The following is a 12727-nucleotide window of genomic DNA, read 5'->3' on the forward strand; positions in this document are numbered from 1 at the left end:
GTCGGCAGGGCAGCATTCGTAGTCGTAATCCAGCATACGCTCATTCCGCATCATGAGACCATACCTCATCACAAACGGTTTTTTCTACTGTAAATTACAACTCAACCGGGTTTTTGATACCGTGAGGCTATCCAGCATTTCGTAGAGCCCGAGGCCGACGAGCCACCCACTGCCAGCTGGTCCCACTCGGCAATAGTCCTCCCGTTCCGCGCCTTCCGCTCACCAATGGAACCCAGCCCAAAAAAATCTACTACGCGAAATGATCCGATCCGTGTTTCTCGAAGTCATCGGACACTGCCTCCCACCACCCGTATACTCAACTTCTCATCTCCCGAAGCAAGTCGGTGCCCGGAAGACAGGTTTACAGAGAACATGATGCCCCCAATTCGAATGGCCGCGCGTCGTACGTTTCGAAGTGCAACGGACGCAACCCGCTTCACATCCACCACACCCCACGCCTCCTCCAAGAGCCCAGTGTCTCCTTTGCCAGCTTCCTCTGCCGGCTCGTCACAACCAGGAGCACCCAATTCCCGAATCTCAAAAGCAAGGCCGGGCGCTTCGCCCGGTGGAAGCGAGACACCCGAGGAGCGCGTCCGCCGGCTCCGCGCCGCCCACGAGGCTGCCCGCAAGGCCCAGGTCTCGGGCGTGGACAAGGCTATCGGCACAGGACGAAGGTTCTTCGACTATGCGCACCGCTTCACCATCATAGGCCTACTGGGCTTCACCGGTATGTTTCGAGATCCTCATCGCCTCCCCTTAGAATCTCCCCTTTTTCCTTTTCCTTTACCGGAAAACGAAACAGTCCAAACGAAACTAACCACCCCCCTCACCCCGAACAGCCATCGCCGGCCTCATCTCCGTCTACTCAGTTTACGACATGGTAACCTACAACCGCCAAAGACGCGCCGAATTCATCGAAGCCCAGAAACGCATCGAGGCCGACGAGCTCGCCTCGGCCCGCCTGGCCTTCATCAAGGGCACGGCCACCGAGGACCAGATCCGCCTCGTCGAGGAATCCACCGCCCGCGCCGCCGAGCAGGGCACCAAGCTTCCCCCGCTACTGGCCCCTGCGTCCAAGTTCAAGTCCGACTCATCCTCTTCCACCTCGACACCGTTATCTGAGGGCCAGGTCGCAGCCACTACCGATGCTGAAGCGGCAACGGGGGAAGAAGAGAAGAAGAGCCGTAGCTGGTGGCCCTTTGGCTCCAGCTCGTCTTCGTCTACTACTGAGGCGACAGCAGCCGAGCAGACTTCGCTGAAGGATGCCGCGGTCGCGGCGGTCGAGAAGGAGAGGGAGAGGCAGCAACACGGTGGGCCCCTGGACCGCATCGGCGTGGAGACAGCAGGGGAGACCAAGAAGAAGGGATGGTGGTAATGCGCTACGATGGCTTGGACTGGCAAGAACTATATCATGCTGTCAAAGCTCTCATCACTGTTGTCACAATCTGCGAGGGGGAACAATGTGGACGATGATGATAATAGGAGGAGGTTCTCGGAAACCACAAAAATGTACAATAGCTTGTAGACTGGCTGGATCTGTTCCCTTGATACCTTATTCTTCTGTATACAGGGTACGTTCCTACTAGCATTAGACGGCGTTCTTTGGCAGATTCTACCCCAATGCAAAATGTATCAACTCGTCTCAATTGTGAGATGTGCCTACACTTTCAATGGGGTGGTTGATCAATCGATTAGAGCAAGACAAGGAGACCAAGTGAGAACGGCGCAAAAAACACTAGCTATCTTTGTGAGTGGTATCTGATGCTACCTACTGGGTATGCACTGCCCGCGTCCAAACCAGACCAAACCAAACCAACGCCAATACCAGTCCCAGCCGGTATGAATTACGGGCCAGCGGCCCTCGCCGGGACCAGAATCCTTCGTATTACCAGTACAAAACAACGCTGCTGTTCCAACGCTCGGGTCTTTATCGATGCAAAGCGTTTCTTTCGCCAAAGGTTTGGCTGTCGCTCCCTGTCAGTGATATTACCACCCGAAATTAGTCCCCCGACCGCCGTAAAAAAATCGAACCCCTGTGTAAACGCCATGTATATGAAAGACTGTGAAAGGGGCACCAAAACAGAACAAGAGGACAACGAGAGAAAAGGAAAGAAAATTCAAGGCAAGACTGATATCGAATCTTCGGTCTCAGCCTCACCCAAGGACGGGCAGGACAATCCGTCGCTATCCGTCGTGATGTCTCTAATTTTCCGCTGCACACATCAGCGGCCTCCATTCGTTCAGCCCGTTCGGGTATCTCGAGAAAAGCTGATGTATCCGGTCGAATGTCGTGATTAATCATACAAAATTGCGTCCCGGTCAGCTGACGCACTGTACGACCCCGCGGCAGGGTATAGCCACTTTCGATTTTGGGCGGGCGGGCGAGTCCAAGCTGGCTCTCACAGCAGGGGTCTGCCGTCGGCCAACGCCATGGCATCGCCTGCCGGTTCCGAGACAACAATGTGGTTGAAGTGGCCGGGGACCTTGAGGCGACACTTTTCGCAGTCGGCGCGGTAGCCGATGCTGAAGCTCCTCTTCATGCCGGGCTGCCAGGTCCACGAATTGACGGTATGGAGGGACCGGACATGGCCGCGAGTGCGACCCGGGGAAGACATGGCCGGAGAAGAAGTCGCCTCGGATACGCTGGGCATACTAGCCGGGGAGCTCTGGCCGTACGGCGAGGGCGCCATCGTACCGGCATCGTTTGTATCAGGCGGGGGGGGCTGTTGGTGTCCGGGGTTGATGTTGCCACGGTCCTCTGCCCAGATTACGGGATTGGCGCTGCCAGGGCGAGACTCGGCCTCGGAGATGGGAGAGGGGATGCGGTGATGGATGGCAGCGGGCCAGTCATCTTCAGCTTGCATGTGCATGGTCCTCGGCACAGCTTGGTCTTGAAAGGCGTCTGGCACATGTCCCATGTTCACGACGCCGTTTGTGTGGGAGATGGTCGGCCCAGGACCTGACCAGCCACTTGGGTCCTGTACCTGGGCGGCAGAGTTGGGCTGAACGGGTGTGGGCGAGTGGTTCGTGAGGCTATGTTGATCGTGGCGGGGGGTGTTCGGGTCGAGGGGAAAGCCGTTTCTGCCTGGTTGGGAGCTTTGTAGCGGGATGACGGTCACATCCATTTCCATATCCACATCGGCATCACACCGGGGGGGTGTATCGCGGTCCGGTGGTGACGGCCACTGTGAGGCGTCGGTATGACTGGAGGATCGAACAGGAAGATAGAGGCGTTTCTGTGCGAGGAGAAAGGGACGCAGTCAGCATACGGACGAAACGTTTCAATTCTGGCCGACAAGATGGGATACACGTACATTCCTATGCTCGGCAAGGCCGCAGCCTTGGTTGACAGTGGTTTCCTCGTCGTCATCACGGAACCTCTTGCGAGCCATGTCGGGGATATGTGATTGGGCAAACATGATGGTAAAGTGATCAGCGAAAGGTACGTAGGGCTAAGAGATGCCGTAGTGGAGGGTAGTCAGGTTTGGCGGAGACCGGAGGTTCGGTACTGAGTATGTCCCAGAGGTCGATGCAATAAGCGTGGGAAAGACGGTCAGGAGGACAGGATATTCGGCGAACAGTGCAACGAGTGGCCAGGACGAAAGCGGTAAGAATGGGAAGCGGCGGAGGACAGGATCGAGTTCCAGACTTGCGGTAGGGCTGACGAGGGTGGCAGGCGATCTGGATCCGAGGTAGTATTCCGTGTTCCCCGTGTGAGTCGAGCGTCTTGGATCCAAGGTGGAGGGGTGGAAGATATGGGAAGGAGCCAGCGCTAGAAACGGTACACCAGGTCCCCGCGTGTGGTCGATGGTGGTTGCCGCTGACTTTTTGGTACGCGATGCGATGGAGAGGGCTAGGACGAACCAAGATAGTTCGGCCAGGCGGGGAGGAGTAGGTAGGTACGCAAGCGACGCGCCAGAAGAAGTTAAAGTTGAGGCTGAGCAGGAGTAAAGGGTGGCTGGTGGCGCAGGGGAAGAGGGGTAGAAGAAGATCCAATGACGAGGAACGGAATGGCTATCTATGATAAGGCGGCTGGACATCGGTGGATGTACACCAGCTGGAACTACCAAGGTACTCTGGAAGGATTTCTTTCTTTTTCCTGAGACGTCGCATTCCTAGCACATTCTTTTTCCTTTTTTTATTTCCTATTAACCATCAATTCCTCGTCCTTCCATCTCGTCATTCCATTCCCCGGATCCAGCGGATTGGAACGATTCACGCTTGTGCCGATGGGATACAATGGCTGCAACCCGAATTCCTGGGAAGCGGGAGCCAGAGAGAGAACAGTGTGGTTGGAAACTGGTGGTAGGTAGGTATTGTTGCCTTGTCGGGTTCGAAGCAGTTGCGTCACCCTGTTATCATCGCAAAACCCGGTATCGCAACTTTTCTGCATGTGGTCGCACGTTCGCTGCATGCCACAAAACACCACACGGACGACGTCCATGGTCAACAGCGTCAAATCGTGGCTGGTGATTGTTACTTCGTATCCGTGCGAAATCCATCTCGGTGGTCTTGCCAGGAAGATACAACGATCCACCCCTCCTTCGCGTCTCGGCTATGGACGTCTTGCCTTGTACAGCGCTCTCTAGACCGGCTGACGAGAAGAAACGACGATGGTTTGCTGGTTGGCAACAACTGGACTTTGCCAACACGGCCGCTGACCGGCGCCGGTTACGAATGGAATGCCCTGTTCTAGAATTGAACCATCTAAGCAAGCACGAGAAATGCCGAGATACTAGCGGCCGGCGGCCAAGACCAGCGACCGTTTACTTGGGCGCTCGCTCGTCTTGGTCCTCATGACAGCCTCGTTGTCAACGGGAGCTGACATGCTCATCATTCATTTACTCCGTAGGTACCCGTGAAACGTGCAACGGCCCCTGAGACATGCAGTCATCCCCGTTTCTCACCGATATTCCATGCATAAATCATCATATCATATAATTATCTGCTTGCCTCGCCGAGGCGTGGAAGAGAAAAGGTAGGACAAGATGGGGACACGATGGCCATGGCTCCGGAAGAGCAATGAGGTGAGATGGTGTAGATGTCCATGTCACCCCGAGGTGATGGTGACAATGTCACCGTAATCTAAGCATTGATGGCTTTACGAATGATCCTAGGCTTGGTTCGAATGACAACTAAGCTTTCTTGCGACGTGAGAGAGAACGGACGAACAAGTCCAGCTTGGCCGAGTCCGGCAAACCCGGCGATGACTGGTAGTCCGTACTTTGTGCTACCAAGTAGTCAAGCCTCAAGGCTAGGTACTGGATTACAATGAGGTATTTATGTTTGTGATATTCATGTCCCGGACACTTGCCATGGTGGTGACAAAATTACTAGGACTCGGGGGATCGGGCCTGTGAAACGATTCAAAAGGACCACATGCGCGGCTACATGATATATATTTGTAAATCTTCTCATGCAGGACGGAACAGACAGTGGGAGTACTGAGTACAAGTGGACTCGCATCCATTTTCGTCTGTACATCTGTTAGTAGGGTACAAGATCAAGCAGGAGTTACCCACGTATACTAGAGTAGATTCTTATCGGCCTGTGAAACTCGCCCGCCACGAGGTCAGGTCTGGGCCCCAAGACCCTGCCGCAGCGGGGTACCTGGTTCCGAAAAGCCGCCGGTCCCGGTCTCGGACTAGACGAAATTGTGGATACCTCGACCCTCAATTGGGACATTTGGACGTTTTTGACGTTCGGTCAAATGTTCCAATGCTCTTCAAAGCTTGTGATAGTGGGATGAGAAAAGGCCCTGAGTACGTTGTAAAGGTACAACGTACCTGAAGATATGACTCATGAGGCCATTGTAACCACCACCACACCACCACCACGACCTACAAAATCTAACCAAAATCCGTCGCTACCGTTCGTGAACGGAATGTACAACGTTACTCTTCTTCAACTACCTACACTACTAACACTTTTACTTTCTACCTCTTCCCTCTTCCCTCATCCTCTTCCCCATTTCGATCCCGCGTAGTCGTCCCAATTCGCTCTGCTCGCACCGCAGGTCAGTTTACATATCCCATTACAATTCCTTTCACTTCCATTGGGCCTTGAACGGCGGCACATGACCGATGCCGTTCTGTTATGTTACGGAGGACTGGACTGGGTACTACGACTGGCACGACCGCCCAGATACCACCACCACTAGCGAACCCCGACCGTCTGTGTCGCTCAACCTTTCCGCCTTCGCACTCACCCCCCCTCCTTCACCTCCTTCAACCTCACACTAACTCCATCTACGACCCTTTCTTTTTTTCTTTTCGGTGCAAACTCACACCTTCATCCTGTCGTGTTTGACTTGTCTCTATCGTCATTGAAGCTAACCTCGACAACTCGACTCTTCCAGTAACTCCAGACGGCGCACCAAATCCCTTTGCGCCTCGGTTGTTCTCCCTCCTCCTCCATCGTTTCTCCCCGAAAAGCTCGCCCAACCATGCCAGGCCTCGCCATGGACCCCGTGGCCGCGGATGACGTCCGAGGTATGTGTCGTTCAACCCTACAACTCGCTTTGTATTCTCTGGATATCGAGCCGAGCTGAATGGCCTCGCACCGGCTCTCTGTTCTCCATCTCAGCCCTATATACAACCCAACCATGCCTGTCTTGCCTCTGGCTTCTTCATGCCCCATGCCCTCTCCTGCCCTCAAACACCACTCCTTCTTCCTGGGCCTCCTACCATTGTGTTCTCTCTCCCCATAACTTTCAAGCTCTTGCTGGGCTCAGCTGTTTGGCAATCTTCTTCTTCTTTGTTCCCACAACGACCAATCCTACCATCTTCCACCATGCCTTCGTGGTCCCTGGACAATTCGGGCATCGTGCCCATGATGCTCTCGCCTCCCACAACCCCCCCGTTGTCGGAGAAGGGCCCCATACTCACACCTCCTGAACCTATAGTCCTCGGCCAGGATCCTCTGATCCCCCCTGCTCTCCTCATCTCCGAGATTCCCATGTCGGATACCGCCTTGCAGACCGTGGTCCGGGGTCGCCAGGAGGCCGCCTCCATCGTCATGGGTCAGGACGACCGCCTCCTCGTCATCATCGGCCCTTGCTCCATCCACGACCCTCCCACCGCCCTTGAGTACTGCCAACGCCTCAAGGCCGTTGCCGACCGCCTTTCCGCCGACCTCTGCATCGTCATGCGCGCCTACCTAGAGAAGCCCCGTACCACCGTCGGCTGGAAGGGCCTCATCAACGACCCGGACATCGACTCCACCTTCCAGATCAACAAGGGCCTCCGCGTTTCGCGCCAGCTCTTCCGCGACCTCACCGCATCCGGCATGCCCATCGCCTCCGAGATGCTCGACACCATCTCCCCGCAGTTCCTCGCCGACTTCATCTCCGTCGGCGCCATCGGTGCCCGCACCACCGAGTCCCAGCTCCACCGCGAGCTCGCCTCGGGCCTGTCCTTCCCCGTCGGCTTCAAGAACGGCACCGACGGTAGCCTGGACGTCGCCATCGACGCCATCGGAGCCGCCGCCGCCCGCCACCACTTTATGGGTGTCACCAAGCAGGGGCTCGCCGCCATCACCCGCACCAAGGGCAACGAGCACGGTTTCGTCATTCTCCGCGGCGGTGCCAAGGGGCCCAACTACGACAAGGAGAACGTACAGAAGGCGAAGGAGACCCTCATCAAGAAGGGTCAGAAGCTCGCCATTATGATTGACTGTTCGCATGGTATGTAAAAAAAAAAAAAAAAAAAAAAAAAACACAAAAGCCCAGTAGGTGGTCTATGCCTTTGACCCCATCACTAACTCCTCTGTCCTGCAGGCAACTCCAACAAGGACCACCGCAACCAGCCCAAGGTGGCTGCCAGCATCAGCGAGCAGCTTCGTGAGGGCGAAACCTCCATCGTCGGCGTCATGATCGAGTCCAACATCAACGAGGGCAACCAGAAGGTCCCCGCCGAGGGCCCCTCCGCCCTGAAGAAGGGCGTGAGCATCACAGACGCCTGCATCGACTGGGAGTCCACCGTCGTCGTCCTCGACGATCTAGCCGCTGCTGTCCGCGCCCGTCGCGAGCTCAACCAGGGCGCCGCCAACGGCAACCCGAACAGCAACAAGGTGACCCGTCTCGAGGAGGAGTAAAGGAAGCAAACGGCACCAAAGACGTTGCGGTGAGTCGAAGAGGCAACTGTTAGAGGAAACCAGAAAGAAAGAGCGAAAGAAAAGAAGGGCAACAAAAGGTTGGATGACAGATGCGGATGATCATTTTGTTTTGCGAGACGACTAACGAAACGGCCACTGATGGATGGGATCCCTGAGAGGGTGCACAAAAGAGGCAAAGAAAGGGGCGACTCGCACATTCGCATCGTCGCACATGTTCCGTGAGACTTTCCGTGGTTGAAACGAGGTTTACATTCAAAAAAAAAGTTCTCTCTTTCCTCTTTTCAGCCAGCCTATGCGACAACATACACTATCAGGACGACCATCATGTGGTTTGCGGGATTGGATAACCGACGGGTCGGTACATTGGAGGGAAACGAAAGGTGATTTCTCCGCAACTTTGCGAATTCTAGAGACAGGATAGCTTGATGAATATACATACCTTCTACGATTCCTTGATTCCCTTTGAAAATGATTTCTGATCCGTCCCGTCATGAAGCCTACCACGTAAATTCAGTAGCTCGATGCAAGACTTTAACGCCGCATTATAGTCCCCCAAGCCCAACTCCATACCGCCAGAGTGACGGCGAACAAAGCCAGCCACCCTCCCAATGGCAAAAGACAAGAACCAGATCAGTGCGATTTACACTTGTTCCCCCCTTCTTAGAGGCACATACCCCCGCAGAGACCCAAAGACGCCCATGCGAGAGCTCTCCCTCCGCTCCAAGAATCTCCGGACAGCCGCCCAAATCAGCAGGCCGCCAGTGATGACGATGAACCCCCAGACAATGATGCGGTCTTTCCGGCTATCGCGCTGGAAACACGACGTCTGGACGTCTTCCTCGGTGGCGTCGGTGCAGATGGCGAGCTCCTGGGCCAGGCAGAACGCCTTGGTGCATCGCATGCAGTCGGCGGGCGGGGCGCGCACGGCGTTCCGCCGGGGCTCCTCATGGGGCTCCTCCTCGGGCTGTTGCCGGGGCTGTTTCTTGGGCCGTTTTCGGGTCCATTTCGGGGACTGTTTCTTGGGCTCTTTCTTGGGCAGTCTCTGTTTCTGTTCCTGTTCCTGTTGCTGTTGCTGTTGCTGTTGCTTAAGCAGCTGAGGCTGCTGCTGGGGCGGCTTCGGCTGGGGGTAAACCAGGACCGGCTTCACATAGGGCTCCTGAAGCGTAACAGCGGGCGTCTGCAGGGGCGGGTCCTGTTCCACTATCGTCGGCCTTCCGTGAGTAGGTGGCGCGTTCGGTTCCTTTCGAGCCGGGGAGCCGGCGTCCGGGTTGTTGCCGTTGGGGAATCCGTAGCACGTGATGTCATCATGAGGAAACGGGAGGTCGCTACAAGGCCCAAAGTTGCCATGCGGGTTATTGCCGTTCGGTGGTGCGTATCTCGTGTTGTTACTCAGGGGCGGGAGAGGCGGAAACGGGACGATTCCAGGCGGTGATACGACGCCGCGGCGATGCAAGGTGGCTTCTGATGAGTCGGGATATTTTGCCTTGTCGTCGAGAGGCACGACGGTGCTGTTCTTAAAGCAGGTACATTTGCAGAATGTCGGCGTCGCTGTGTAGATTTTCCGTCTTTTGTTAGCAATCAAATCACCAAGGCATTGCGCCAGGTTGGGAAGAGGAACAGGGAGGGACATTTTCGTACAGGCAGATGCTAGAGCCACCAGGGCCCCTAGGAAAAGGAGGAAGAAGGAAATTCGGGGCATCTTGATGGATGATGGCCCAGGAATCTCGGTTACCCCGACTTCAGAGGTAGCAACATGAGCAGCCCGTGCAAGGACATTTATAACCAGCGAGCAAGATGGTGATGGTTTTCCTCCAGACCATGGCCTTGTACCAGTTGTCCTCGTTGATCCTCAAGTGGCACGTGCATACGCCGTGGCGCATATGTGGCTGAACGGCACGGCCCTTTTGATTGGTCATTGAAATTCAACCAGTCCGCGATACGGATACGGGACATCAAAAAAAAATAGTAAATAGTCCGTCCTAGAGCTTCTTCACTTCCCGAGACCACCATCCCCCTATTATCACCCGAACCTCCCTCCGACGGGGCGCGAACAAAACTCGGCCCATCATGCGTCGCGCTCTACGATTACGACAATCGAGGAGTCTCCTCGCTGCCTCGGCACCCAACCACGCCGCCTACCCGCAATCCCTCCCAACGGCGCGGACCATCACCACCACATCCCCGAAATGCATACAACCCTCCCAACGCCTCTGGAAAGGTGAACCGACGCCGACATCCACCCCCCCAACCAGCAGCACCACCGCCTCCGACCTCGAAGCCTACGAAGCCGACCTGGCCGAGCTCGAATCCCACGCCCCGCAACCCCTACCCAGCGATGGCAAGTCCAAGCAGCCCCGTCGGCCCCCGTCCCGCGTACGGGCGTCGTACCGCCGCACCCGGGCCCCGACCGCAAACGAAGCCGCCGTAGGCTACAGCCCCGCCCTCAGCGCCGAGGGCCTGGAAGAAGTCGGCGGGTTCGAGGGCTGGTGGGACCAGCCGGGCCACTGGGGTCCCGAGAGCGAGTACGTCGGCTTTGCCCCCTCGTCGGCCGAGCGCGTCACCGACCCGCACGTGCTCGAGGTGCTCCTCCGCCAGGCCGTCCTGGAGGGGCTCGCGGTGCGGAGGGAGCGCGAGACGAACCGCTTCGTCGACGACTGGCCGGCCCCCGACCGCGCCGCCCTGGACCGCGCCATGGCCCTCCGGTTGAAGGTGGCTGAAGACGGTGTCGTTGCCCTCCGCGGCAACTCGAACCTCGTGGTCAAGTGGTTGAACCCGAGCAAGAAGGCGCAGAAGAAGCTGCGGGCCGAGGAGGCAGCAGAAGGAGCTGCCACCACCCCTAACGTGGAGGTCGAGGGACAAGAACAACAGCCAGCTGCCGAGGTGGCTGCCGAGGAGACTGCTGTCGAAGAGGCGGCATATCATACCGAGGCAGCCGACGGGTCTGCGTACTACCATTCCATCATTTCCACCGAAGAGGCAAAAGAGCTTGTGGGTTCGTGGGATCCGGTCTGGAAGGATATCGCCCTGTCCGATCCCCAGGTCAAGTTTGCCGTATGTTCCACACCACATCACCCTTTGCCGTGCTCTTGTCTTCTTTAATTTGTTTGTTCATTTTCCGTAATTCTCTCGCTGACTTCCAACCTTTCAGATCCGCAAACGTATCTTCCAGCTCACAGGCCACCTGCTCCCCGACGCCAAGCTCGCCCGCATTGAAACCGTCAACCAGTTCCTCAGCATCCTCGTCGGCCCCCCGCCTGCCAAGAAGGTGGTGGAGGCCATCGAGCGCAAGGGCGATCTGCTCCAGCTGCCCAACGTGCGCGTCCACTCGCGTCGCGTCACCCCCATCGACAAGGAAATTGAGGTGGGTCGATGGAAGCTCATCAGGGAGCAGCTGGAGAAGCGCGGATTACCCCTGACGGGCCATAAGCATCTTGAGCCTCATCGTGAGGCGGCATGGGTCAAGGGTAGATAGACCATGAAACGGGATGTGGGGACGACCCGGCCACGTATGGTCGTCCGTGGTGAAGAGGTCATTGGAGCCGGTCGGCTCGTGTAGGCATACATACATGTACAATTTGTATCATACTGCAATTTCATCGGTGCTGTTGCGTTTCTTTTTTGCAAGCAACGAGGTGCGTGGGAAAGCGTGGATTCTCGGTTGCTACGTCACTACCTGATTATCTTCTCGCCCGACGTCAAGCGATCCATACGAGCCGTTCATTCCAGGACTCCAGGGCCAGTCCTCCATCATCCAGCGACTCCTTTACTCTTCTTCCTCTGGTTCTTCCTCCGGGGCTTCCTCCTCCTCCTCCTCAGCTTGGTGGGAGTCTGCAACGCACAGAGCGCCGTTAGCAGTCTGCTACCGTTTGCGTTGAAATCCATGGTAACGGTGGTGCGAAGGAAACTTACCAAAGGCGAAAGCGCCGTCGTTGTTGTGAATTCGCTCAGCAAGGTTGATATCAGAAGGAATGGCCTCGCCTTCGACATTGAACAGGGCGGCGCGGAGAATGGGAACCGAATCATCGCCTTCAAGTTCAAAGCTGATGTCCTCGGCCGAGTCGGCGAAGCCTATTTGTCATGTCAGTCTGGCCGTTTGCCGACATCCATCGTCTCTCTTGCCAGTCTCCAACAGAAAAGAGAGGAAAAGGGATGTTATAGAAGGAAAGGGTATGCACTAGAAAAGAATAAAAGAAGAGGTTGCAAGACAGGGGGACTCACCACTTCCACCCCATTCGAAGGAACCGTTGTTGTTGCCGATGATATCGTTCAGGTCCATCTCAGCCTCGACCTGCTCGCCCTCGATATTGGTCAGTAGGGCATGGAGGACATGACCATCCTCGACCCGGATGTCGGTGGCGCTCTCGTGGAAAGGCATGTTGACTGAGCGTTTTGGTGAAAGATGGTCAGAGGGTGGCCCAGAGATTCGGTCGAACTAGACTGATCGAGAAAAGGAAGTAGTCAAGGGAAATTTACAGGTCTCCAGGAGTTCAGTTCAGTTCAGTTGAATGAGATGTAGGGGAAGGGTGGCCAGAGAGGAAAGAGTCTGGGGGGGGATTTTGTAGTCGGCGGGATGTAAAAGTGGAAAGGAGGTCAACTCGGCAAGGCAGCAGAG

At 56.2% G+C, this 12727-nt stretch overlaps 7 protein-coding genes across 7 annotated transcripts; 4 read left to right on the forward strand and 3 right to left on the reverse strand.

Moving 5' to 3' along the window:
• Positions 1-375: 375 nt before the first annotated feature.
• Positions 376-1375, forward strand: ACRALDRAFT_2038714 (uncharacterized protein; the record flags this gene model as incomplete). Its single annotated transcript, XM_071020902.1, has 2 exons — positions 376-727; positions 840-1375. 2 exons carry the CDS (start codon positions 376-378, stop codon positions 1373-1375), a joined length of 888 nt encoding a protein of 295 aa, XP_070878981.1.
• Positions 1376-1627: 252 nt separating this feature from the next.
• ACRALDRAFT_205992 (uncharacterized protein) lies at positions 1628-2272 on the forward strand (the record flags this gene model as incomplete). The annotated part of the gene is made up of 5 exons (XM_071021900.1): positions 1628-1648; positions 1696-1714; positions 1753-1923; positions 1982-2198; positions 2227-2272. 5 exons carry the CDS (start codon positions 1628-1630, stop codon positions 2270-2272), a joined length of 474 nt encoding a protein of 157 aa, XP_070878982.1.
• A 127-nt stretch (positions 2273-2399) lies between these two features.
• Positions 2400-3419, reverse strand: ACRALDRAFT_2024055 (uncharacterized protein; the record flags this gene model as incomplete). Its single annotated transcript, XM_071020188.1, has 2 exons — positions 2400-3236; positions 3315-3419. The coding sequence occupies 2 exons, from the start codon at positions 3417-3419 to the stop codon at positions 2400-2402; spliced, it is 942 nt and encodes a 313-aa protein (XP_070878983.1).
• Positions 3420-6834: 3415 nt separating this feature from the next.
• On the forward strand, positions 6835-8094 carry ACRALDRAFT_2095436 (uncharacterized protein; the record flags this gene model as incomplete). The annotated part of the gene is made up of 2 exons (XM_071022723.1): positions 6835-7684; positions 7778-8094. The coding sequence occupies 2 exons, from the start codon at positions 6835-6837 to the stop codon at positions 8092-8094; spliced, it is 1167 nt and encodes a 388-aa protein (XP_070878984.1).
• A 661-nt stretch (positions 8095-8755) lies between these two features.
• ACRALDRAFT_1079119 (uncharacterized protein) lies at positions 8756-9814 on the reverse strand (the record flags this gene model as incomplete). Its single annotated transcript, XM_071018864.1, has 1 exon — positions 8756-9814. One exon carries the CDS (start codon positions 9812-9814, stop codon positions 8756-8758), a length of 1059 nt encoding a protein of 352 aa, XP_070878985.1.
• A 286-nt stretch (positions 9815-10100) lies between these two features.
• On the forward strand, positions 10101-11756 carry ACRALDRAFT_1079118 (uncharacterized protein). Its single transcript, XM_071018863.1, has 2 exons — positions 10101-11166; positions 11264-11756. The coding sequence occupies exons 1-2, from the start codon at positions 10183-10185 to the stop codon at positions 11585-11587; spliced, it is 1308 nt and encodes a 435-aa protein (XP_070878986.1). The 5' UTR covers positions 10101-10182; the 3' UTR covers positions 11588-11756.
• Positions 11757-11759: 3 nt separating this feature from the next.
• ACRALDRAFT_1073962 (uncharacterized protein) lies at positions 11760-12685 on the reverse strand. Its single transcript, XM_071018180.1, has 3 exons — positions 12334-12685; positions 12025-12183; positions 11760-11943 (listed from the first exon to the last, which is right to left on the reverse strand). The coding sequence occupies exons 1-3, from the start codon at positions 12488-12490 to the stop codon at positions 11879-11881; spliced, it is 381 nt and encodes a 126-aa protein (XP_070878987.1). The 5' UTR covers positions 12491-12685; the 3' UTR covers positions 11760-11878.
• Between the last annotated feature and the right edge of the window lie 42 nt (positions 12686-12727).

This window comes from Sodiomyces alcalophilus (assembly GCF_042370955.1).
Source record: "Sodiomyces alcalophilus JCM 7366 unplaced genomic scaffold ACRALscaffold_1, whole genome shotgun sequence".
Lineage (NCBI taxonomy): Eukaryota > Fungi > Ascomycota > Sordariomycetes > Glomerellales > Plectosphaerellaceae > Sodiomyces > Sodiomyces alcalophilus.

What these genes read in the sequence shown, in the direction of transcription:
- ACRALDRAFT_1073962 (XM_071018180.1), bottom strand. Translation starts at nt 12,490, where the DNA reads ATGCCTTTCCACGAGAGCGCCACCGACATCCGGGTCGAGGATGGTCAT. An exon ending in CTTCGAATGGGGTGGAAGTG is followed by an intron (nt 12,184 to 12,333) that starts GTGAGTCCCCCT and finishes CATGACAAATAG; the next exon opens with GCTTCGCCGACTCGGCCGAG. An exon ending in CGACGGCGCTTTCGCCTTTG is followed by an intron (nt 11,944 to 12,024) that starts GTAAGTTTCCTT and finishes TGTGCGTTGCAG; the next exon opens with ACTCCCACCAAGCTGAGGAG.
- ACRALDRAFT_1079118 (XM_071018863.1), top strand. Translation starts at nt 10,183, where the DNA reads ATGCGTCGCGCTCTACGATTACGACAATCGAGGAGTCTCCTCGCTGCC. An exon ending in ATCCCCAGGTCAAGTTTGCC is followed by an intron (nt 11,167 to 11,263) that starts GTATGTTCCACA and finishes CCAACCTTTCAG; the next exon opens with ATCCGCAAACGTATCTTCCA.